This window comes from Vigna unguiculata, chromosome 9, assembly GCF_037176805.1.
Source record: "Vigna unguiculata cultivar grain cowpea cultivar isolate G323 ecotype 2 chromosome 9, ASM3717680v1, whole genome shotgun sequence".
Taxonomy (NCBI): Eukaryota; Viridiplantae; Streptophyta; class Magnoliopsida; order Fabales; family Fabaceae; genus Vigna; species Vigna unguiculata.
The window spans coordinates 8,774,124-8,801,335 of record NC_140800.1 but is presented as its reverse complement, the minus strand read 5'-3'; the positions used below and the strand labels follow the sequence as shown (position 1 = coordinate 8,801,335).

The window sequence follows — 27,212 nt, the reverse complement described above, 5'->3', positions numbered from 1 at the left end:
CTCAAGGTACATCATCACCAAATATATCTTCTGACAAATAGATCATTGACTCAGCTGGCACTAATCATATGCCATATCATTTGCCTTCTAATATTGGTACTATTGTCACACCATCTTTGTCTTTGTCTAATGTCTACTACATACTTGGTCTTGTTATGAACCTTGCTTATGTTGGGAAAATATGTGATTCTAGATATAATCTGTATTTCTCTCCATCTGAATGTTTTGTACAACACCACATATCTTAGAAGGTGATTGAGATAGGTCATAGGCAGGATAAACTCTATGTTTGGAATCAGTTCAAGGAGTCAATAGTTGCAGCCTCTAGTGTGGATTTATCTTTGTTTGTTTGTCTTCTCCTTCTCCACCTTTTTATTTGTAGCATTCTCGTTTGGGTCATGTTTTTGCATCTCATTCACAGTTCTTAACGTCTACTGGAGTTTTGAGTACGTTGGACAATCATGATATTTCTGATTGCAGTGGTTATAAATTGACAAAATTTTCCGCTTTATCTTTTAATAAAAATATTTCTTCTCTTGCTCCTTTGATCTTTTGCATTTTGATGTGTGAGGACATTCTCTTGTATCCACAAAAAAATGTTCTAGATATTATGTCTCTTTCATTGATGATTTTACTCGTTTAACTTGGATATATTGTACGAAACATCAATTTGATTATCTCACACTTTTCAAAAATTTTAATGTTCTTGTAAAGACCCAACACTCTACTACTACAAAAACCTTTCGTTGTGACTTGGAGGGTGAATACACTTCTAATGATTTTATCACTCTATTTGCCTCTAATGAAACTATACATGTGTCCTTTGCATTGACACTCCTCCACAAAATGGCGTTGTTGAAAAAAAACATCGTCATCTTGTTGAGACTACAAGATCATTATTATTATCTACTTATGTTCAAAGTATCTTCTGTGAGAAGTTATTCTTACAACAACTCATGTTGTGAATCAGGTCCCAACTTCACATAATTTTGATTTGTCTCCTCTTGAAAAAATATATGGTCATGTCCTGATTACTCTATTTTGCGTGTATTTAGATGTAACTCACACTCTTTTTAAATAAAAAAAATAACTATTTGATATTAAATTTACTTCATGTGTGTTCACTTTCGATTGTTATGATAATAAAAAATTAATTTTTACAGTTTTGTTGTAAATAGTTTTTATTTATTTTATAGGTGATTTTATAATTAAAAAAATAATTAAATTTAAAAAACGATTAATTTTTTTATAAAAAAACATAACTAAGGATAAAATTTAGTTTAATTTTTTATTTAAAGATTAAAATTGAAAACAAATATACAAAAGGAAATTTTTATATACAAATATAGATAAACTAGTTTTTCTACCTGTGCAACGCGCGAAGTTTTTTAGATGTAATTTTTTTGGTAATGGCAATAAACAATGAGTGCTATCAAATAATATATATGATGAAAATATGATGTCTTTAAAAAATTGTCAAGTGTATAATCCATAAAAGAAAATGTCATTCATGTTATGTAATCAATTAAGAACCTAATAAAAAACATATTGTTGGTACTTTTAGAAACATTGTACTATTTCATTTTTTTCTTCTGTTGTCTCTTTTTTTATCTGCAATAACAAAAAAAAAAAATAACTCATACAAAAGAGCACTTTATAAAGAAGTATTACCAAATTATACCTCTTTGTTCAAGTTGTTTTCAAACTACATTTGTACATTGAGATGTTACAAACTTACATTAATGTTTATTACTTTTTGCATGCAACCTTTCTTGTACCACCCTCTTCTTTCTAAGCCTTCCATTTTGACAATAATTTTGCTTCACGTTACAAATGATCCAATTTATGTAATTATTACATGTCTGAATTTTGAATTAAATTTGTGAATTACTCTCATCTATTATTGTTGTTGAAGAATGAATTATTGTTGTTGAAGAATGATTTGTTATTGTTGTGAGCTAAAATACATCCAACATAGAAATATGGTAGAATGACGAAAAAAATGAAGAAAAGTTGTTACCATTTTGAGAAAAAAATTTCAGTATGAGAGATAGAGGACGGATATTGATGGTGAAAGAAAGAAGAATAAAAGTTTGAGAGAGAGAAAGAAGACCGAGAGGAAAGGAAGAGAAAGAGGTAAGACATGGTTTGGTTTTGAGAACACTGAGAACAAATGCAACATAAGAGAGAATACATTTTTTTAAAATAAAATTTAATAATTTTGTTAAAAAATTAAATAAATATAAATTCAATATAAAATAGTAAAACAATTATTAAAATAAAACATGTAATACTATATTTAAATAAAATGACGTTTCAGTGTCAACTTCAAATAATCTAGAGATTTCAAGGAAATGACATTTCAGTGTCAACTTAAAATAAAATGGTTTGGAAATGCGAGAACAGGTAATTAGGATTTCTTGTTGGAATGGTCAAGCATTAAAATGATGAAACTTTGTTCAGAGTCTGATGATTAATATGTTAGCAAATTAGTAAAGAAAATCTTATAAAATTTAGTTTTTGAAATAAAATATGTTACATTACATTGCACAGTCAATTATACAATTACTATTGGAAATCGAATATCGTCAAATTTTTATAAGAATACAAAAAGATCTTAATCCAGATTTTACAATGATTAAAAGATATTTAAATGTTTTTTTAAATTTTTTAAAACTATCTAATATTTGACATTTTAAATAAACTGATTAAATTAAATTAAATAACTTAACAATTTAAATCATGTACTATACGATCTTTATATGACATCAAAGAAAACAGAATATATTAATATATACATGAGAATAAAGTACATATATTAAAATATGTACATACATTAGAAGTTGGATTTAAAAAGTATATATATTAAAATATATCTAAATTATATAGGACTTTGACATGAGCACCAGGTCTTTCAGTTTCAACTTCGAAGAACAAATCAAAAGAGAACTCCACTAATAGATGATGAAGCGAACAAAAATTCTTCCACCCAACTCCTATCTTGATAGATGATGGTGTTATGAGAAAATACATTGGACTTTTCCAAACGGTTCATGAAGCACAATACTTGAAAGTCCATTAATATGATAATAATTTGTAAAGTCTTTTCTCAAATACTGTGTAAAGAAAAGAAGGTTAAAAAATAATCAAAAGCATATTGATGGTAAGAAATGATAATGTAATTAAAAAATATAAGCACCTGGCCTTGGATGAACATAATAATAAATCCTGCAATAACTTCACCATAACGTATGGATTGTGGAGATTAGATTGATTCCATGTTGAATATAGTGTTACAAAACGATTAGTAGTAGCAGAAGAATATTGGTTAGAGAAGATGACTTATAATATAAGAAGATTGGTAAGAGAGAAGAAGATTAGGCTGACAGAAGTAGAAAATTTGATAAACATCAGGAGTATATATAATACAAACACAAAATGATAAAGATAGGTATTCCAAAAGTCAAAATTGCTTCTCATGATGGTTCAAATTTAATGCATGTCATTGGAAACTAAAAAAATCTCATTTAATATTATATAAAAAAAATTATATTAGAAAGTAGGTATAGCTATGCCAAAAGTTAGACCCACCCCGTAAACATTGATGGTTCAAATTAATTGCATGTACTTGCAAAGTAAATAATTAAATTAAGTATTATATATACAAAATGTTGAAAAATAGTGAAAAGTCATTAAAAAAAAGAGAGTATTTAAAATATTGAAAATTTATTACATTTATATTGTTCTAAACCATATTGATTCATCTGAGAACAAAATATCATCCAACAGATAAATACAACAAAAAATAGTAGATACCTTTTTTATAAGTAAACAAAATAGAGGAAAATAAGAACAAAATTGAAAAAGACCAAAAGAAAAGTAGAACTGTTTCTCATGATGGTTCAAATTTAATGCATGTCATTAGAAACTAAAAAGGTTCATTTAATATTATATAAAAAAAATTATATCAGAAAATAGGTATAGCTATGACAAAAGTCAGACCCACCTGTAGATCATGATGGTTCAAATTAATTGCATGTACTTGCAAAGTAAATAATTAAATTAAGTATTATATATACAAAATGTTGAAAAATAGTGAAAAGTCATTAAAAAAAGGATAGTATTTATAATATTGAAAAGTTATTACATTTATGGTGTTCTAAACCATATTGATTCATCTGAGAATAAAATATCATCCAAAAGATAAATACAACAAAGAATAGTAGCTACCTTTTTGATAAGTAAACAAAATAGAGGAAAATAAGAACAAAATTGAAAAAGAACAAAAGAAAAGTAGAATTGCTTCTCATGATGGTTCAAATTGAAAAACCTAGATCCAACACATTTCGTTAATAAAGAAAAGTAGAACTGAAAGCAAAACATTGATAAAAAATAGCTAAGTAGATCTCAGAGAAAAATATCCATCAAACACAAAAATGATAGAAAAAAAAGATGATATGAGAAGATGGTAGAAGAACGAAAAAAAATAAGAATTTGTTACCTTTTTTCATTCGTGAAGGTCATCAACAATCTTAGAGCAAAAAATAAATCTCCACAGAAAAGTACATATGAGAAGAAAAAATACATCCAATAGTAGATCTAAGTCAAAAATCTTGATCGAACACATCTTGTCAACAAAAAAAAAAGATCTGAGAAGATGGTAGAAGAATGAAAAAAATGAAAATGAGAAGTTGTTACATTTTTCGTATTTGTCAAGGTGCTGAAGAATCTCAAAGCAAAACATCAACCAAAAGAAAAGTAAATCTGAGAATAAAAAATCCATCGAACAACAAATCTGAGACAAAAAACTTGATCCAACCAATCTAGTCAACAAAGAAAAGAAGATATGAAAGCAAAAGATTCATCAAACAAAAAAAAGCATAAAAATAAGTAGATCTTAGAAAAAAATATTCATCAAACATAAAAATGATAGAAAAAAAAGTAGATCTGAAAAGATGGTAGAAGAATGAAAAAAATAAGAATTTGTTACCATTTTTTATTCGTGAAGGTCATCAAGAATATCAGAGCAAAAAATAAATCTCCACAGTAAAGTATATCTGAGAAGAAAAAATACATCCAACAGTAGATCTGAGACAAAAATCTCAATCCAACACATCTCATCAACAATAAAAAATTATATCTGAGAAGATGGTAGAAGAACGAAAATAATGAAAATGAGAAGTTGTTACCTTCTTTGTATTTGTAAAGGTGCTGAAGAATCTGAGAGCAAAACATCAACCAAAAGAAAAGTAGATATGAGAAGAAAATATACATCGAACAACAGATCTGAGAAAAAAACCTCGATCCAACCAATCTTGTCAACAAAGAAAAGTAGATCTGAAAGTAAAACATTCATCAAACAAAAAAATAGAACAAAAATAAGTAGATCTCAGAGAAAAATATCCATCAAACACAAAAATGATGAAAAAAAAAAGTAGATATGAGAAGATGGTAGAAGAACGAAAAAAAAAATAAGAATTTGTTACCTTGTTTTATTCGTGAAGGTCATCAAGAATATCAGAGCAAAATTCCTTTTTTTACATACCGTGGTCATTCTCCAATAAAAAAAAATCAAATCTTGCTGAAATCTTCTGCTGTTTGAGATTTAAAATTGTCTTCGACCTTTTCATCTGAACCATTTAGACCAAAAAAATCTTGGTTTTTCTGGAGCATTCTTGGCCATAACTGATGAAGATTCGTAAAAAAAGAAAAGAGAGTTCATAGAGATGAAGTTTATTAAAAATGGTGAGGATGAAAAGGATGAAAATAACCGAAAGTTGAGTAAAAATAAATACTTTACATACCGTGGTCAATCTGCAACAAAAAAATCAAATCTTGTTGAAAGCTTTCGCTGTTTGAGATTCAAATCTGTCTTCGACCTTTTCATCTGAACCATTTAGACCAGATAAAGCTTGGTTTTTCTAAAGCATTCTTGGTCGTAATCGATGAAGATTCGTAAAAAAGAAAATAGAGTTCACAGATCTGAATCAGAGTGAGAAAGAGAGAGATGAAGCTGAAGATTTGGTGTTCGCCATGGTGTGGTGTGTGGGTGATCCAGAGACAGATGAAGAAGCTGAGAGGTTTGAGAAAGAGAGAGAATAAGCTCTGAAGAGGTTTGAGAAAGAGAGAAAAGAGAATGAAAAGGTTTGAGGAAGACAAAGAAGAAGATGAAGATGTTTGAGAAAGAGAGAGAAGTTTGAAAGAATTGATATTGTGTGTGGGATACGAAGAGATGAAAAGATTTTATTTTGATTTATTTTTTAATCTTCAAAATTTTGAGAAGATGACACGTAAACATATTTTCTTATTGTAGAAAGAAAATTTTGAATTTTATTCGTTCAGAAAGATTAAAATATTGAAAAATTTGCCATTTGGTAGTTCATATTAGTATAATAGATTAGATAACTTGTTTTATCCCATTATTATTTTTAAGTTTTATTTTAATATGGTTTCATTACTTTTAATATTAACAATTTAGTTTTTTTTTTGTTAAAATGTGTTTTTTGGTTAAATGTGTTAGTGATGCATGATGTGATATATTAGTTATTTCTCAATAACACACTTATGGCATTATCACTTTCTATGATGCACAAATATGATATGTGCATACGATACGACATATATTCAATAAATTGATACATTTATTTTGAAAATAATAAGATGCAATACTTGATATATGTTTATTGAAAAATGTAAAATAATTTCTAAAAATATGATAAATATATGATTATTATTGTGTGAATCCAAATTAAAATATAATTTGTAGTAAACATCGTTAACATAAGAATTTATAAATTATTGTCATCATAAAAGTATTACAACTTTATAGATTTAATACTTCATTGATAAGGATCTGTATAATATCCTAAAGAATCATATACAAATATGTGTTGGACATGGATACGTGATTCAAAATGAAGTATCAGTGCATCATATACCACTTTTGATAATATATGGCTTAAATACCTTTTTTGTCCTCATTTTCATAGTGTTTGTTGAACCACCAACATTGCAGGAAGTGCTACAACACTGTTTCCTGCAACGATTACAACCAGAGGTCAAGGAAGAAGATTGAGACCCCGTGACATACCTAGATAATTGGATTGTTGAAAGAAGATTGCAAGAAGGCACCGACACGAATTGGGAATGGAGGAATGAATACTGCCAAAATTTCTTTTGCCCAACAATTTGTAACACCCCATTTAATTAATAACGCTAATTAAAGGAAATGTCACACATAATAATATTAAAAGCAAGGTCCTGGAGTATGAACACTACTCCTTACAATTTTCCAAAAGAAAACAAGAATTGACCTAAGGCACACCACGATGCCAGTAACAAAGTATAATAGTAGACCAACAATATTTCAAAATAAAGCCCAAAGACAAAGAAATACATTGGCCATAGCCCTAAAAGAAACTCAAATGAACAGAATCCAGCCCAAATAACTACGCATCGGAATCACCATTTCCCTGTTGACCACGAGCATTTCTTGCATCTGCTCACATTAATGAATTGACGATCATCGCAAGAAAGAAAACTACACAAAGAGAACAAACAATAAACAGAAGGGTAAGCTAGAGTAGAAAACGGTTTATCATACAGTTACATGCTATTTCACAGTCCAAGAAGTATATGTCAACCAAACATGCTATGACTTTTCAAACAATACACTAAGACTCAGACTCGATTCATCCGGATACATATAATTAGTCGGATTCAGCGGATGCTTGCACTTGTGGTGGACTTCCCTACTCTACCGAGCTAAAATGTTACAATGTCTCATCCCCCACAAGGTTAGCCCTTAATGAGTTCTAGGCCTCTTGTTACTCTCAACACTAGAGTCAGTACGCTTTATGTGAGACTAACTGACTCTTTAGAGTGTTAGATGCAACCTTACCTTGAGTCCTTACTAAATTATATAGATGGGGCATCACCATTAACTCCCACTAATAGGGGTCATGGAATTACGTCTCGACCAACTGAGGCACCACCATGAACTCCCACTAACAGGTGGCTGTGTTTCTTTAAAGTGGCCGAAATGAGGGTGTTAGATGGTAAAGGGTCTTTGGCTCTTTATGGGCTAGCCTTAGGCCCAACTGATTTGGGACAACCCCTTTAAAATTAGGGCAGTACAAATAGTGGGCCTTACATAATTCATTTTCAAAACCCTAACTCACCTATTTATCCCAAATTTTATAATATCTACAGTTGTATTATACACCTAATATACCACAATTAAACGTAATACAAACAATGTCATTTGTACAATGCTCCATTACCGATTTAAACGACGTCACACAAAAGGACTAAATTAAACACGAATTGCGAAAATGATGACTATTTTAAATATTTGGTAAAAATAAGGACCATCCGTAGTAAACACTACAAAAATGAGAACGAAAAAGATATTTAAGCCATAATATATATTGTTCAACTTAATTTTTTTTAAGTAATGTTATATATATATATATATATATATATATATTAATAAAGATAGATAAACTATAAAAATTTACTATAGGTGAAACAAAGTGCTTATAGAGTTTTAAGACATAGCTATAAGATTATAACGTAATGCTATATATTTCAAATAATAATGTTTCAATAATTTTGACACATTACTGCTCATGATTTATTATTGTATTGACAAACTATCTTGAAAAATGTACTTCCAATTGAATCATGGGGAAGAAATATCGCCGTCGCATACATTTTTTGGCCATATCCTAGGTATCTATTATTCCATAACATTAAATGAGTTCAGATTTATCCAAATGTATAAAATTAGTTCCGAGAAATACGTATATATACATAAAGTTGTCGTGAGGAATAATTTGAGTGGAAAATATTGAATATGTTTTACATTTTAAAAATACGACAATTTTTTTTTAATTTCTACGAAACCTTCATTTATTTAATTTTAATACTTACATTTTAATTATTAACACATATTAAGTTGTTGATTAGAAATTAAAATTAAGCAACGACAAACTAAAATCAAATTAATTTAAAAGCTATTAAAATTAATCACAAAATTATTTCATAATTAAAATAACATTTAAAAACAAAAACGGCCCGTGTGTATCAAAATCTAGAAATTGGTTACTACTCTCTCTCTCTCTCTGTGTTTGCTTCTTTGCCGACACAACAACGATATTACCTCAATTTTCTCTTGGCACGGTGCTGTAGGATAAAGTTACAAAGTAACAGCATTTGATATGGAATGCACCTTCCTAACATGCCAAATTCCAAGGCTCCTTCTTTTCGTGACCCAGTTACGTAAACCACCCCAAACTTTTCGAAGTACACTTCACATTGCTTGTTCCCAACAGAACACAGGTTTTATCCTTTAAACTTCATCTTTTTGTTTCTCTTCCATTCTCCACTTTCCGTTCCTTCGTGGCCAAGATTGCGTAATTTTGTGGCAAAAGGCCAAAAGGGGTTCCGAGTTTTTGTGTGGTTGTGATGGTTTTGTTTGTTGACTAGTGACACTCAGTTCCCTTTCAAGCACAGTGGTTAGGGAAGTTGCTTTTTAAGACTAGGTAAGGTTACCGATTTGTCTGCTAGTGTTGGACTTTGCTTCAGGGATTGGGAAGAGTACTTAGTCCACCTTATTGACCCTTGATGCCTTTTATTATTGCTATCATTTTGGAATTTGGATCAATCACTTATACCATTTAGATAGAAGAAGATGAGGGGTGGGAGAAAGAGGAGTATGATAAAGCTTAAGTTTAGCAAGATCTACTCATTTGCTTGTGGTAAAACAACCTTGAAGAGAGAACATTCGCGGATTGGGGGCCATGGTCATTCCAGGGTGGTTTTCTGCAATGAACCTGATAGGTTCGAGGGAGGGGTTTTCAATTATGCTGATAATTCTGTTAGGTCCACAAAATACACGGTTGCCACTTTCTTGCCAAAGTCACTTTTTGAGCAGTTTAGGAGGGTGGCTAATTTCTATTTCTTGGTGGCTGGGATCTTGGCCTTCACAAAGCTTACTCCTTATACTGCTGTCAGTGCTATCCTTCCACTCTCTATCATCGTTGGGGCAACTATGGTGAAAGAGGGTATTGAAGACTGGCGCAGGAAAAAGCAGGTAATTTTGTTTTATAAAGTAAATTTCTTCAACTATGCAGCGTGAGTATGTAGAGTCTAATTGAATTATACTGGTCTTCTCTTCTTAACATTGGTCTGTGGTCTCCTCTTTTGTTTGAATTTACTTACATTTATTTTGCAACTTACTGTCTATGAAATCAGGGTTTTTTAATAGAGAGCTATAGTGCCACCATAGCTGCATAATGGTGCAAAGAGGCCCGGGCTTGCTACAGGGGCTGCCTTAGCAAATTGGTCTTAGCAGACCGAATAGCATGGCTATAGCTGTGCTAAAGCTCTCTGAAGAGATACATTAATGCTTTTTTGGGAGCTTTTTTAAGGACTTCAATTGTAGAAATGAAATTGACAGCTGTAATAGTAATGAAAATGGTAAAGAATACTTGAATTTGAAAGTTCACGATTGATAATTGACGATTCATTTCTAGGAAACTTGTATATATATATTTTTTATATATTTACTTGAATGTTTTGTTTGAAACACCTATTATATTTTGTTGTTAATTATGAATACCATTATTTTTTAGACGTTTTTTATGAATTTTTAGAATTTATATGTATGTAGCATACATTATACAAACGATTAGAAAATTCAAAATAGTAGCTATGCTGCTATAGCATTTCTGGTGCCATCCACTGGGCGTAGCTGTCCAGGATTTAAAACTACCCATGAAATCAGTGAGACATATAATTTTTAATAGCTTAAATGATGTCAATAATTTTTCCTGAGCTTATGCATGGGTTTTAGAAAAATTTAAGGAAGATTCTATTTGACAGTAGCTTTATTAAAATTGAGGACAGAAATTGAATCTCAATTTTCATGACCTACAACAGACATCTCTATTCTAGTTATGCGTTTAAACCAATGGAATCAGTTGTTGGAAAATAATCTCTCAGACTCCTAGATATGTCAATTTCTAGCTAGACTTGTATTTAATAGTTTTATATAATGACAGTACAGTCAGATATATAAAATTCCAAAACAGTGTCTATTTATTCTAAATTCTACCACGATATTTCCTATATATGGCAAGCTATCAATTCAGGGTATATATTTTGGCTAACGGCATACTTCTACAGGATATTGAGGTGAACAATAGAAGAGTTATATTGCATAAAGGTGATGGCAATTTTGAATATACTGAATGGAAGAATCTGAGAGTAGGGAATATAGTGAAGATAATGAAGGATGAATTCTTCCCTGCTGACCTCCTACTGCTTTCCTCCAGTTATGAAGATGCAGTATGCTATGTTGAGACCATGAACTTGGATGGTGAAACAAATTTGAAGTTAAAACAAGGGTTGGATGTAACTTCTTCCTTACAGGAGGACTTCAAAATACGTGATTTTAGAGCTGTCATCAAATGTGAAGACCCAAATGCAAATCTGTATTCATTTGTCGGGAGCATGGAGTTTGAAGAGCAAAAGTACCCTCTTTCTGCTCAGCAACTTCTTTTGAGAGACTCCAAACTTCGCAACACAGACTATGTGTTTGGAGTCGTCGTCTTTACTGGTCATGACACAAAGGTTATTCAAAACTCCACTGATCCTCCTTCAAAAAGAAGCAAAATTGAGAAGAAGATGGATAAGATTATCTACTTCTTGTTTTGTGTTTTATTTCTAATTGCATTTGTTGGATCTATTATCTTTGGCATCATAACCAAAGGAGACCTGAACAATGGGTTGATGAAAAGATGGTATCTAAGACCAGATCGTTCCACAATTTTCTTTGATCCAGAGAGAGCAGCTGCAGCTGCCATATTTCATTCTTTAACAGCCTTAATGTTATATAACTTCTTTATTCCTATCTCTCTTTATTTCTCAATAGAGATTGTCAAAGTCCTTCAAAGCATCTTCATCAATCAAGATATCCACATGTACTATGAAGAAGCAGACAAACCAGCTCGTGCCCGAACTTCAAACTTGAATGAGGAACTAGGCCAAGTTGACACAATACTTTCTGATAAAACTGGAACTCTGACCTGCAACTCAATGGCGTTCATCAAATGTTCTATTGCTGGGGTACCTTATGGTCATGGTGTTACAGAGGTTGAGCAAGCCATGGGAAGAAGTAATGGTTCACCTATTCTTCATGAGCACATTAATGGTCTAAAATCAAAATCTAATGAAATTGGGGACTCTCCTGATAGAAAAGAGCCTATCAAAGGTTTTAACTTTACAGATGAAAGGATAATGAATGGAAACTGGGTTAATGAGCCTTATGCAGATATTATACAATTTTTTTTTCGCTTATTGGCAATTTGTCATACTGCCATACCAGAAGTGGATGAAGAAACAGGAAATGTCTCATATGAGGCTGAATCTCCAGATGAAGCAGCATTTGTGATTGCTGCAAGAGAAGTTGGTTTTAAATTCTACAAAAGGACCCAGAATTGTTTGTCAACGTATGAGTTGGATCCTGTTTCTGGCCATCAAGTTGAAAGGTCAGTTGTTTTCAATTGCTTTGACTGCTGCATTTTTCCTATCCCAATCTACTTAAAATATTTTAGGATTAATTTTCATTGGGAGAGGCACATGCAGGTACCTAGTAACCTGTCATGTGATGCTAATGGTTAATTTTCAATACAAAAATTTGAAAGTAGCAATTCTATATTCTGTTTGCATAATCATTTGGCTATCCAGGAATGTGGAGTCTGATATTGATACTTTTCAGTTCATGGATTGGCCAACCTATCATGAAAAATATTAGTAATGTTACAGTGGCACAATCTTTCTAATTGGTTGAAATTCACTTGAATCTTAAAATGACAAAGGAGAGAGGTAAACTTATGAGAGAATATCTAACCGGCTCTGCCAGATTTATATTCTCATAATCTTACACAACTCCTTTGTTCATAATCTCATTTTATTTGTTCTCCCTCCTCCCCCCCTCGAGGTAAACTTATGAGAGAATATCTAACCGGCTCTGCCAGATTTATATTCTTATAATCTTACACAACTCCTTTGTTCATAATCTCATTTTATTTGTTCTCCCTCCTCCCCCCTCTTTTATTCCTGGTATCAGAGCAAGGTTTTCCTTGGATGCCTTATGAATATTTCTTTGTAATTGAAGTGGCTTGTATTCGCTAGGATACCCTTTGTAGATCGGGCAGGTTAAGGCCAGGAGAGCCAACAGAGCCATAAGTCCCAAATGATCTGCCTTTGTGGGTTGAGGAATACTTTGCATATTGCGACACTCTTTACATGAATATTTTCTTGTTAATATGTTTTTGTAAATTTTGTTTTAGATCTGACTAGAAACAATCAAACACTGCGCGTATTCTGGGTTATATTGCTTGTAGTGGGCATATAACTTCGGGGTATATATTAAGAGGAGTGCTAAACAGTACTTGGGTATAACAACCCCTTAGCTCGCAGTTGAGGTATACGATGCCAGATATCTAAAAAAAAAAAAAAAAAAAAAGAGGTTTTTAAGCCTTATGATTATTTATATTCTTTATAAGTATTACTCTACAGTGTATTCCGTAGATTCCTGCCTTTTATCTCCTGCTACTGCTTTTCCGCTTTGCCTACTATTTTTCAGTCACTACACTGCTATTTTATATATTCTGTTTTTAAAATTTTTTATGGATCACATACAGCCATTCCTAGGCTCTGACTACAAATCAGCCTTAACGGCTGTAGAAAAAATTACAAACTCTCCTCCGATAGGTTATAAAAAACCTACTTCAGAGGTAGATCATGTACACACAGTTATTATAGGACAAAATAACACTATAATAGCTCTTCTAGAAGAAGTCTCTAGAAGATTGAATCATATAATTGATTCTACTAAAGGGTCTAACTTGTCCAAAGACAAAATGGAAGATATAAAAACACTAAGATCCTTTTTAGGACTTTTAAATTATGCTAGGAATTTTATCCCAGATTTGGGAAAATACACTGCTCCTTTATACAACAAAACTTCTCTAAAAGGAGAAAGAAAATTCAATTCTGAAGATATAAAATTAGTCCAAAATATAAAACAAAAGGTAAATAAATTACCCACCCTACAATTACCATTAGATTCAGATTTCTTAGTAATCGAATGTGATGGATGTGAAACTGGATGGGGAGCCATCTTAAAAAGAAAGAAAAATAAATATCTTTCTAAAGAAAATAAACAAATTTGCAGATATGCTTCTGGAAAATATACAGTAAAACCACAAGTTTATCAAACTAGCACTGACTACGAGGTCAATGCAATTATACACGCTTTGGAAGCTTTTAAATTATTTTTAATAAATAAACCAGAAATAACCATTAGAACTGATTGTGAAGCAATCGTCTCTTATGGAAAAAACCAAATAAATAACGACAGAAAACCTCATAGACGATGGTTACTTTTTAGAGAATACATGAATTCAGGAAAAATAATAAATTTTGAACACATTAAAGGATCTGACAACATGTTTGCTGATATCCTTTCCAGGTACATTATACAAAAGAAAGACAATCATATACATGAATAATTTACATATCGAAGATCCTGAAATTTCCCCTGGATTCCAGGTCATAGGTAGAATACACCCATTATGGCCACGAGGGATTAGTGGTAGTTTTAATCCTAATCCTGCCATTGAAATATCGAAACAAATAAAAAGGTTTAAAAAAAAATTAGCCAAACTAAGGCGAAGGAGAAATGAATTATTCCCATACAACCCTTTTCAATATACATATACACTCGCCCAGTACAAAGGCAACATCATGATCCTGGAACGACACCTTTATAGGATTAGACATTTTATTGCCTAACCTCTTTGTTTTTGTTGCAGGTACAAATATTCCAGAATGGAATAAACACAAAATACAAAGAAAGGACTTTCGGGTCCTAAATTAGTAAAGTCCCCTTTTGTGGTGGACCAATACACAAAATATGGCAAACAAGAGTTGCCAATACTTACAAATACCTACCATTTTCCTGGTAGAGATAATACAAATGTCAAATTAAATGTTTTAATTGACAACATTTGGAATATTCCAAAATACACAGTTCAGAATGAACAACAAGTCACTAAGGTGAAACAAAGCATCATTAGTGCATTATACAATTTTTGCAATGCAGATAACAAAGGAGTTTTGTTAACTTCACCATCCTCTCCCTCTGGGAAAGGATTTACACATTATGCCTTGATCACAGGGCCAAACAAAGGAGTTTATACTTCATTCAAAGACCTCTCTGAGGCTAAACAGAACCAATTCTGGTCCACATATAAAGGTTTCAATTCCCTAGAAGAAGCCCAGATGGCTTTAAAACTAGGAACAATCGATAAAGAAAAGATAAAGACTGGGATGACATTCGAACCCAAAACCCAAACACAAACCTATGTTGCCTCTTGCAGTTTTTCACCACAGATAAACCTAAACATTTTCCTCGCAAAATTTGAAGTCATACAGGAATTCTTGTTTGAGGTACATTCTGAAACACAAAATTACAATGGTTTGTTTGTTAAACCCCAAACATATTTTGATACAAAGACACCGTGTCAAGAGTCCTCCGACTATTGTAAAACAGTGTCCACAAAGTGTACTTGCCAGATAAAGTTTATCTTTAGGAAGGCTCAAATTGATTTGAAGACCTTCAAAAACCAACTATACAGAGACGTGGTCATATGTCCTTCTCTATTATTAGAGGCAGGATGTCTCCAGACACTTATCATCCCACCTACCGAGAAGTTCAACTCTCTTACCCAAGAGATAAATTCTGTAGTGAATGAGATACAGGCAGAATATATGACCAATATCTGCCTACAAATTACCTCTTCTCCCAAGAGCGCCACGAATCTTGACAGCGTTACAACCCATGTGATAAAACTGTACACAGAGTCAAATCCTGAGGCCCATGTCCATCTGCAACACGGAACCTTGAAAGGATTATCTTTAAATAAAGAAAAGCTGTACCAGTACCAGCTCTGGAAGGCATATACTGAAGGATCAAACTGGAATTTCTCTAGAAATGATAACTCAGAATATATCCTTTTGAAAGAAACCGTAAACACCAAGATATATTGGAAAAAGTTTATGGGAAATAAATTCCATCCTTTCCCCATCGAAGCCAGTCCAATACTGGTAAAAAGATTTGAAAAGGAAAGAATATACAGAGAAATCTACGAAGAAACACAAAGCCATGGACAAGGAACACCTGGATCTTCCTTTCCTTCAGACAATGAAGACTCTGATCAAATCCTCGAAGAAGATCATGAAGACTTGACGTCCACTATGGTCTCCAGAAAAGGACAATAAATAACGTTTTACCTGTGACACAGTAATTTTACTCTTATCTGAGTAATAGACTGAAGGGTAAAACAACACAGTTATCACATGACCTACACTACAAGTAACCGGTCATTTAAAAACCGGTTCAACAGGTTACAGGTTTTAAAATTCTTCTATAAAAGAGTCTGTAAGACCCTTATGCTGGGCAAGAAACTCGGATACAAGAAAACCCTGAATCCCCCTCTCTCTTAATCCTGCTCTCCCTTCTCTCTTCCCTCCCTCTACCTTCCTTTTTGTAAATTGATTCTCAGAACATAAATAAACGAGGAAATTTAGATCTTCCCCCTCTCTGTGTGGATCACAAGTAAGTTATATGGAGTAGTTTTCTTTTTAGGCATCTATGGATGTCTTGAGTAATATTTATTAAAGATGCGATAATCATTTAAAGGCTTAAAAACAATTTATGTATAGAACTTAATTTTTCCCTTTTGGAGAGGTAAACTTATGAGAGAATATCTAACCGGCTCTGCCAGATTTATATTCTCATAATCTTATACAACTCCTTTGTTCATAATCTCATTTTATTTGTTCTCCCTCCTCCCCCCCTCTTTTATTCCTGGTAACTGTTGGGGTTTACTGATCCTACGCTTGTATTGACAAAACCTAATGCAGACATAGGTTTTGATATTACTGAAGAGTTATGTTCTTCATCTAATTGTAGGTTATCGAGAAAATCATTTATAATGTTTTCTGTTTCATAATAAATATTTTCATAATTTGTATTTTTAGAGGAATCCAAAGATCCTTGTCTGTACATAGCTATAATTGCCTGATGATGATTCCATTCTTCATCAGTCATATCATCATCTTCATCTTCTTCGTATTGTATGATATTCATCATGGATATGTTTTCGTTATCAGGAATAGCTGAAGTGCTATGCCTATTTTCGGTTAACCTATCTTGTTCTAGGTCAAGTTGTGGTATGTTTGTGTAGTCTACAAAACTTAGACTAAGTCCTCTAGACCTGTTGTGTAAAATAGCAGATGAAGGGGCTGTAATTGGGTTATTTTCTTCTCTGGGTAAATGTGTTTGCCACAAATGTCCTTCATTTCTTCTTGTGAAGGCTTGGGCTGGTAAGAATTGTGTACCATAAGAGCTAATGGCTTCTTCTAATGGTCTAGTGTTTATTCTATACATAGAAGAAATATGATTACTTATTCTTCCTATGAAGGTTATGTCTAAATGTAGATTTTCACCCATCCAATTGGGTCCAAAACCTATCATTTGTACTTCTAAATTTATATGATTTATAAAATCTTGTAAAGTTAATGTGAAATTTGGTGCAAGATAAATAAGGGAAAAGGGTTGATTTAGATCTACTTCTAAAATCCCTATTACACTTTGTGAATCATTATTTTGAAATCTAGAATCGTGTAGAACTATCAAAGCTCTTGCTCCAATCATATGTCTTGCTAAGGATCTGACACCAATAGTGATTAATCCCATGTGGACATATCTTGCTTGTAGATTTTGTAATTGTCTACCTGTTTGGGGAGATATTAGAGGAATAATCTTATAGGTGTTGTCAGGGAGATGAAAATCTTCTATTCTCCTATATCGATAGAGGCTAGTTCGTTCAGAACTTAACCATCCTATGTTATATAACTGTCGGGGATTTAGAGAATCTATCCTCGAGTTAGATCCTATATCTGTATTTTGTTGTATATCAACTAAGTCTTCTAATCTTCTGATATTAGTTGTTCTTTGTCTATTTAAGAATCTATCTAAGATTCCTGGGTGTTGTATAAGATTTTGACTTCTAGTCTGGTGTTCTCTTAATCTTTTGGGGATTCCGGGGAATCTTTGTGTGCTGCTAGGTTCTATTGTACTATTCATATTAACACTATCAGCTTGTGTTTGTGTAGACGTATTAGTTTGTGTAATCATTACAAATTATTATTATTGTTTGTAGGAGGTGCTGTGTTGGTACTTGCAGCTTTTGTGTCTTTTTTAGTTGTAACCTTAATGAATTTTTGAGAAGTTGTTTTCATATGTGTATGTGTTCCTAAAGATAATTTTGATACTTGTTTTGTAAGGCCTTTTATGTCTTTGGACAAGTTAGACCCTTTAGTAGAATCAATTATATGATTCAATCTTCTAGAGACTTCTTCTATAAGAGCTATTATAGTGTTATTTTGTCCTATAATAACTGTGTGTACATGATCTACCTCTGAAGTAGGTTTTTTATAACCTACCGGAGGAGAGTTTGTAATTTTTTCTACAGCCGTTAAGGCTGATTTGTAGTCAGAGCCTAGGAATGGCTGTATGTGATCCATAAAAAATTTTAAAAACAGAATATATAAAATAGCAGTGTAGTGACTGAAAAATAGTAGGCAAAGCGGAAAAGCAGTAGCAGGAGATAAAAGGCAGGAATCTACGGAATACACTGTAGAGTAATACTTATAAAGAATATAAATAATCATAAGGCTTAAAAAGGTGTTGTGTAAGATGAAGTGTTAGTTTGTGTTGCTATGTACTATTCACCTACTATTGTAAAGTTGCGTACAGCTTAGGTGATTTGTAACCTTGGCTTACAATTATGTATGTGGATCCTAAAGTGTTACCTTGCTCATATGGTACTGTGGTCCAAAGCAATTTTTTCCTTTCTGCATGTTTATTTATTATTGACTATGGTGTTTGAAATTAAGGATTTTGTTGTGAATTCAAGTGAATTCGATGTGTGTGTGGGTGTTAGTGAAGAAGCTACAAAACGTGGAAACTCTTCCTACTTGAGTTGTTAGAATGTCGACACTTTTTTGCCATTGACACCTCACTTGAAAATATCCAACTGGTGTTAGATACTTCTCTCTCACTAATTGTCCTATAAAAGAATTGTTGGCTTAAACACTTGACCTGAGTCTGTTGTATACTTTGACACTTAAACTTAAAACTGAACTTCAAGGACACTAGTATTGTAATAGAAATATTCTTTTTCTAATGTTTAGGTAGTTTGCTTAAAATATGGTATATTGAAAAAATAATGCCTCTCAATGTCTCGTTATTATTTTGATGGCTGCTAATTGTATCATATAAAAATTGTAAAATTTAGCAAGTTTTCCCGGGCTTTGAATATTTTACTTTGTACACTCTTACTATTACAACTACATTAATTACCAAGTGTGTAACTTAATTAGCTGAAAATGAGTGGGTATTTTTGTTGACCAAAAATAATGTAATGCTTATGTTCTGGTCCTAAGCCCAAATTTTAAGATGGTGTTAGAATTATCCCAGATCTATGGTTTGGCCATCTGCATTGCAACACTCTAGGCTGGTAGCCTTGGGCGGGAGGGGATTGTTGGAAAACTGTCTTAATTGCAGTCACTCCCAGCCTGCTTTAATTGCGGTCAATTGGGGGGTTGTCTTATTTTTAGGCTCAAGGGAGATGTTTAGTTTACATTGACTAGAGATATGACTTAAATAAAATAGAGTGTATATGTGGTGGACACCTTGACCACTCGAGCAAGTTTTTGAGGTTAAGTAAGGCTCAATCCCAAGCTCTTAGATGATATTAGAATTTATCCAAGATCCATTGTTACCTGCATTGCTACACTTCAGTTTGACAGTCACGAGCATGAGGGAGAGTATTGGAAAGTTAGCTTAATTGTGGTTGTTGAAAGAGACAAAATAGATGGAAGAAATGCTGAACATTGTGTGTATGGACTACATAACAAAGTCCATTTCATGATTGCAATAAATACAAATAATTGTAGTAGATTTTATTCCCATACACATAATTTGATATTCTGATTAATCTGATTCGGACAAGATATTCTTAATAGAGATTCTAATTAAATAAGCAAGCAAATCAAAACATACAAGAAGAATAACCGTATCAGATCTTCTTAGATACTCTAAAATATTATAAGATATAATACCTTCAAATATTTCTTATATTTCTAAAACTTGTCCTTAAGAAGGTTACTAAGCTTTTATCTTGTTACAAGAAAATAAAACTTCCCCACAAATTAAAAATAAAAAACATGAAATTGAGAAAAAGTTGACCAGTCATCTGAAAATAGTCGGGGGAAAATGCATTCGGGAGAAGCTGGAGTTGGTACATCTTGGAAAACACCAAAGCCAAGTGCATTTGGAAATCTGGGGGCCGTGTGTCCGGTAAAAGCTAAGGGCCATGCATCTGATAAAAGTGGCAAAGGTCTCGAAGGAAAAGGCAAATGGTGAGCAACAACTATGAATTATAGGGACTTAAATTTCTAACAAATTCAGATGAGATTGGTTATAGAATTTTAGGATAACTGATAGTTGAACGAAGGATGAACCAAATTCCAAATTCCAGCAATAATATGGGATTCGTAAAACCACAATGAGTAAATTTAACTTACCTGTTACTTATCCCCAATTAGATGATATGCTTTAATTATCTTAGCATTTCTTAGTATGTTTTACTTACTACCACAATTACTAATAAATTAGTCTTTATAAGCTACAGAAGTGAGGATGTGAGAACTAACAATTGCTTGACTACTTAAAACAGATTATTCCTAATTCAATTATTATTTATAATTATTTGTGTTTTTTAGTTTACTTTATTCATGTGAAGTAATTAATTTTGACTGGTTCAGATTAATTTCAATTAACAGGACATACAAGCTTCTCAATGTTTTAGAGTTTAGTAGTTCAAGGAAGCGAATGTCAGTGATAGCGAAAGATGAAGAAGGGAGAATTTTACTACTCTCTAAAGGTGCTGACAGGTCTGTGATTAAATTATTTATAGCCTTCAATACTTTGGAGTTCTTATCTGAGCATTCAACCTATTAACATGCCTTAACTCATATTTTCATGCAGTGTAATGTTTGAAAGGCTTGCCAACAATGGGAGGAAGTTTGAAGAGAAAACAATGGAACATGTGCATGAATACGCTGATGCAGGTCTAAGGACCCTAATACTTGCTTATCGCGAACTTGATGAAGAAGAATACAAGGTGTTTGATGGTAAATTGTCTGAAGTAAAAAATTCAGTTTCGGAAGACCGCGAAACACTGATCGAAGAATTATTGGATACAGTTGAGAGGAATCTAATCCTTCTTGGTGCCACTGCTGTAGAGGACAAGCTCCAAAATGGGGTAGTTTAGAAAAAAAGTTAACATATGAAGATATATCCAGTGGAACACGACTCCAATAATAAGCCTAACTATATTGTTTTGCTAGGTTCCTGATTGTATCGACAAGCTTGCCCAAGCTAAGATTAAGATTTGGGTTTTGACTGGAGATAAAATGGAGACTGCCATCAATATTGGGTATAATATTGTGATTATGCTTTTTCTTCTCTTTATGTTAGATTTTATGTGAGAATAATTTCTCACAATGTTTGATATAATTTACAAATGCAGTTTCTCTTGTCGCTTGCTTAGACAAGGAATGAAACAAATTATAATTCATTTGGAGATTCCAGAAATTCAAGCATTAGAAAAGGTTGGAGACAAGATGGCTATTGCGAAGGTAAAACTAAATGTATAGATATAGTTTGCATATCGAAGATTCCACACGTATTACATTGGACATATGACAGGATGGTTCTCTTAAAATATTCTAAATCCTCATGAGATATTTCATCGAGTTTATTTTCGGTGAATGTGCTTTACAATGCTGACAATTAAATTTACAATTCATGGATTAGTCCATTCAAGTTGTGAATAAAGTGGCTTTATAGTGGGATATAGTAATTGCAATAACTACATTTATATGGAATTTTCATTTTTCCTTCCAGAAGATGGAAAAAGACAATGCATGCTTGTATTCTGTTGCTTAGTTTATTTAACCCTTAATCGAGATTATAGTTTTTGTTATTCTGTTTCTTTCCTTTTCTTCTTTCTTTCCCTCTCAAACTTTTCTTTGTCTATGTTGGAACGGGTTGGTTGCATGGTGTCAAAGTTACTGCTAGGTACCCAGTTAGAAATTAGAGAGAGAATGAACACAGGTGTTATTTTCTAGGATTGTGAGTGCATGAGATCTCTACCAAAACCAACCTCCACTAAACTAAATAGTTGCAGTATTCTCTCCCCGTCTGTATAGTCAGACCATACTAAATTTGAAACTGCTCTAGTGCTCCCCTTTAGAAAATTTCCCATGCTGCCTTAGGAATACTATCCTCCCACAGCTTTTAGGCACATGCTTCCATGTTTCCATGTTCAGTTGCAAGTTGAGCTACGTAATTTGCTTTTTGTTGAAGTGTTGCTTGGCATGAATAAGCTTCCCATGCATGTTATTTCTTTCAAATACTGGAATACCCATACATATGTTTCTCCTTGAATTCTTTCCTTAAGTTCACAAGTCACAACATGAACAACCTTGGATCTACTGATTTAGAGATTAAGAAACAGGATTTCTAGAGCATGTGTGGTGTTCCTCAAAATCAATTGTCATACTTTACCTCCTATGACTAGTAAAAAAAAATCAACACATTTTAGCTTAAAGTATCTTAGAGAACCTGTGTAATTGAAATTTGAGTGCTGATATTTATAGGCTGACTCCTGTTTTTTAGGTATCAAGGGAAAGTGTGCATCATCAGCTATATGAAGGTGCTCAACTGCTTTTTGCATCCAAAGGGACCTGCCAGCAGACATTTGCACTGATCATTGATGGAAAATCACTTACTTATGCTTTAGAGGATAATATGAAAAACATGTTTCTAGAGCTTGCAAGTCATTGTGCATCTGTTATTTGCTGCCGCTCGTCGCCAAAGCAGAAGGCTCTGGTATTTTTAAGCCTGTTCTGCATCTATTTAGCATGTTAGAGTTTTTTTGGTTAATACTGATGATTATTCTAGTTAGCTCTTAAAAGTATTTTATTATTATTGGTTCATCTCAAGGTTACTAGACTGGTCAAATCTGGAACTGGTAAAACAACATTGGCTATTGGTGATGGAGCTAATGATGTCGGAATGCTTCAAGAAGCAGACGTAGGGATTGGAATCAGTGGTGTCGAAGGAATGCAGGTACCCCAAAATTGACATACTATTAAATTTTTTAAAATTGATTTTTCACGTTCATATCCTGTTTTAGTAAAAGTTTTCGATTTGTATCCTTTCTCCCCTAGGCCGTCATGTCTAGTGATATTGCAATTGCACAGTTCCAGTATTTGGAAAGATTACTTCTTGTACATGGACATTGGTGTTACCGGAGGATGTCATCAATGGTATTGCCACTCAAACTGAATCTCAGCATTCTACAGATTTAGGCTCTGAAGGATTTTCTGATCTGAAAGCTTTAATATTAACTTGTTTATTCTTGTGGCAGATATGCTATTTTTTCTTTAAGAATATCACATTTGGATTCACCCTATTCTTGTATGAGGTGTATGCATCATTCTCTGGAGAGCCTGCATACAATGACTGGTTTTTGTCTCTCTATAGTGTCTTCTTTTCGTCACTTCCTGTAATTGCCCTTGGGGTCCTTGACCAGGATGTATCTGCCAGGTACTGCCTGAAGGTAAGTTGTGTTGTTTAGCATGGTTTGTTTCAAACTCTCAAGCCCTTCAAATGGCCATTTTCAAACTGGAGAACATTTCTCCTTCCTTCCTCTTTTCTTGCCTCAAACACAGTTGTCGCTTTTATGGTGACAAAAATAAGATCCAAACGGGCATTAATATGCTGGCATGTTTGTATCAATATCTGAGAAACATAAATTTCATTGTTGTACTGTTAAAAAGTTGTTTATCGATTTAAATAAAAAACAATAAAACTCACCAAATAAAAGGAAAGAAAAGACAGCAAAACTCTTGCGTCAATTTATATAATTGCTATGCATTGATTTCTGCTAGACCAACTTAGCTTTTCACCTTCATGTTGCGATTTTGTCCTGACATTAACAGCACCTAGGAATCCCATTTCAAAAGTTAGTAATACTGTTTAAACACAGTAGTCTCTTGTATGCTGCATAATAGATAAATCCCCCTTGGTTACTATATCTGAAGTAAAATAAACGAGCGTCAACTTGTTTTCTCTGCTGAGTGATTGATCATTCATGGTTATTTCTGTTTAATTTTGCAGTTTCCCATCTTATACCAAGAAGGGGTGCAAAATGTTCTCTTCAGCTGGCGTATAGTACTTAGTTGGATGCTTAATGGATTTATTAATGCTACAATGATATTCTTCTTCTGCACCAAAGCAATTGAGCCTCAGGCCTTTGATGAGGAGGGAAGAACAGCCGGAAGAGACATGCTGGGTGTGACAATGTATACTTGTGTGGTTTGGGTTGTGAACTTGCAGATGGCACTTGCTATACGTTACTTCACCTTGATACAACATGTTTTTATCTGGGGTTCCATCGCTTTCTGGTATCTTTTCCTCCTGGCATATGGAGCAATGCCTCCAAAATTTTCTACAAATGTTTATCAAGTCTTCATTGAAACTCTCGCAGCATCTCCTTCCTTTTGGGCTGTGACATTCTTTGTGGCGATCTCAACACTTATACCATACCTTACCTTCTCAGTAATTCAGATGTGGTTCTTCCCCATGTATCACCAAATGGTACAATGGATAAGGTACGAGAGGAAGACAAATGGCACTGAATAAAAATACTGTGATGAGTGAGCAAATATCATTATGACCAACCACAATAAGTTCAACAGCACATTTTGCAGCTGAGGCTAACAATAGTATAGACAGAATTACTAACCATAGATATGTATATTGACATCCAAAGGGTGTGTTAAGAGTTATAACTGTTTGAGTGAAATGTTATTATTACTGTATATGTGGCATTGATGGATGTTGGAGTAGTTGAGAATTGTATCCTATCTAGTGTAATATACTGAGATTTTGGTTGAGATATGTGATTTGTTGTATACCATCCTTGTGTTATTAATTTATTTTAGGAAAATGTTATCTCTTAACTTATTACGATGTTCTTAAAAAGAGAAACGCTTACTTTCTATTGTGCTTGTTGATGAATTTTTTGAAATGAACTATGTTTGGAAAAGTTTTCACGGATGATTGGTAGATTAGACGTTTTTGGTAGAAGATGTAACAAATGTATTAAAATTCTTTCTGTTTAGAACTCAGCTTAGAGAAGAGTAGGAGAGAGATAATCTTTGAAAAGTAAATGGTTCAACAAACAAAAAACTACGTGCTTTTAGTGAACTCCCTGCAGATTTCGACCGGTCCACATTTATTGATGAACGTTATGAATAAACAATTTGTTTTCAACATCGTATTAGAAACGTGTGATAAATATATAATTATAGTTCGAATTTAGCAAACAATTTTCACGATATTACTTCTGCAATTCTCACTAGTGCAAAAATAATTTATGATGAACAAACATAACAACTAGAACATAAAGCCCTTCAAACTTAGAAAAGAACAGAAACATAGGAAAACAAAATAACAAAGTTTCCCTAGGGACACGGATTCAACATGCTACAAAGGATGACGCCGTCATATGTTACACAGGGGAGGCCAAATTTGGGTGGTGATGAATGGTGGCACGATTGAGTTGATTGATAAGGTTGTAGTTGAAGCAGAATGAGGCGACAAGTAAAAGAAGGACGTTGATGATGTACCACCATAAAAACTGGGGAGCAATGAGAATCCACAGTAGTACTTCACATCCAACTGCACCAGAGACGTGGAATATGAAAATAGTTGGGCAGGTGGTTTGAGCTGTGGAAGCAAGTACGTGAGAGCATGCTGCTGTAAGGAAAAGCAACGCAGTTGGTGTTGAATGTTGGAAGGGGTTGATGTTTGAACCTTCATACTTAATCCCTATTGAAGTCAACATCATAGCCATGAGAATAGCATAAGCTTTGTTCTTCATAGTTTTTGTGAATAGAGAGAACAAAAATAGAGGGAATGATGCACAGAGAAAGAAGAGAGAAGAGTGAGATGGCAATTGAAGTTAGAGAGGGGGGTATATATAGAGAAAGGGAGAAGAAAGGGTATACATATAGATGTTACTTGACTGATTTAGGAATGTCTGACTTTAATTTCATGTCAGGTGGGTCCTAGAAAGCTTCGTGGAAACTCTCCGAACCTAAGGGGGTGCATATGTGATACTTTGGCACTAATACTACACACTTATATAAATTAATATTTTATTCAAATAATATCATTTTGTCAAAAGTAATTTTTTCATATATATATATATATATATATATATATATATATATATATATATATATATATAAATAAAAGCTTTGTGGAAACTGTTTGTGAAAGGGATTCCTTCATAAAATTTACAATAAAAATATTTTCATTTATTATAGTTATATTTTTATATTTTCTACTTCTTATTATAATTTAAGATTTATTATTACAATAATAAAATATAAATTTTTTATAACTATAAATAATCTATAAAATTATTATTATAATAATAATAAATTAATTAAAATATGTAATAATTTTCATTAGATAAATATCATTTATTAATTTATAATGTTAATATTACATTATAATATTAATGAGGAATTCCTAATTTAAAAATATTTTCGCTTACATAATTTTATCGTTTTAATTAACATGTTATTTGTCATAGGATATTGGGTAAATAAGATATTTGTAGAATTAACTATTATTTCAGTGAGAAAATCTATCTATTCTACTTAATTTAAAATCTTGGTTATGATAAATTAGATATTTATTATAAACATAATTAATCATTATTTTAAAATACTTGAAACTGTAATCAAAATTTTTAAACATCGTTAAAATATAATATAATTGAAATACGAAACAATTGAATACTATTATTATTATATAAGATACTAATAACTATTAATTTATTTTTATTATTATTTTGTATATGCAATAATGTATTTTAGTTATTATAATACAAATTATTATTGATAATTATATTTTTATAATATGA

At 32.5% G+C, this 27,212-nt stretch overlaps 1 protein-coding gene across 3 annotated transcripts; it reads left to right on the top strand.

Moving 5' to 3' along the window:
- The first annotated feature begins 9,126 nt into the window (after positions 1-9,126).
- Positions 9,127-25,193, top strand: LOC114162963 (putative phospholipid-transporting ATPase 9). Of its 3 annotated transcripts, none has more exons than XM_085667187.1 (11): positions 9,127-10,096; positions 11,191-12,554; positions 20,968-21,096; positions 21,191-21,467; positions 21,553-21,641; positions 21,735-21,843; positions 22,886-23,098; positions 23,213-23,338; positions 23,440-23,538; positions 23,756-23,831; positions 24,392-24,679. In XM_085667187.1, the coding sequence occupies exons 1-10, from the start codon at positions 9,695-9,697 to the stop codon at positions 23,798-23,800; spliced, it is 2,853 nt and encodes a 950-aa protein (XP_085523313.1). In that variant the 5' UTR covers positions 9,127-9,694; the 3' UTR covers positions 23,801-23,831; positions 24,392-24,679. The 3 variants fall into 3 exon arrangements, with proteins under 3 accessions (XP_085523313.1, XP_027902785.1, XP_027902786.1); XM_028046984.2 differs by having other exon boundaries at positions 9,130-10,096; positions 23,640-23,831; positions 24,392-25,193; XM_028046985.2 differs by having other exon boundaries at positions 9,131-10,096; positions 20,986-21,096; positions 23,640-23,831; positions 24,392-25,193.
- The last annotated feature ends 2,019 nt before the right edge of the window (positions 25,194-27,212 follow it).

Bases quoted from the DNA above. Each gene is read 5' to 3' on its own strand.
- LOC114162963 (XM_028046984.2), top strand. From the start codon at position 9,695: ATGAGGGGTGGGAGAAAGAGGAGTATGATAAAGCTTAAGTTTAGCAAG. The intron at 12,555-20,967 runs GTCAGTTGTTTT...TGACTGGTTCAG, and splicing joins TCTGGCCATCAAGTTGAAAG to ATTAATTTCAATTAACAGGA. The intron at 21,097-21,190 runs GTCTGTGATTAA...ATTTTCATGCAG, and splicing joins CTCTCTAAAGGTGCTGACAG to TGTAATGTTTGAAAGGCTTG.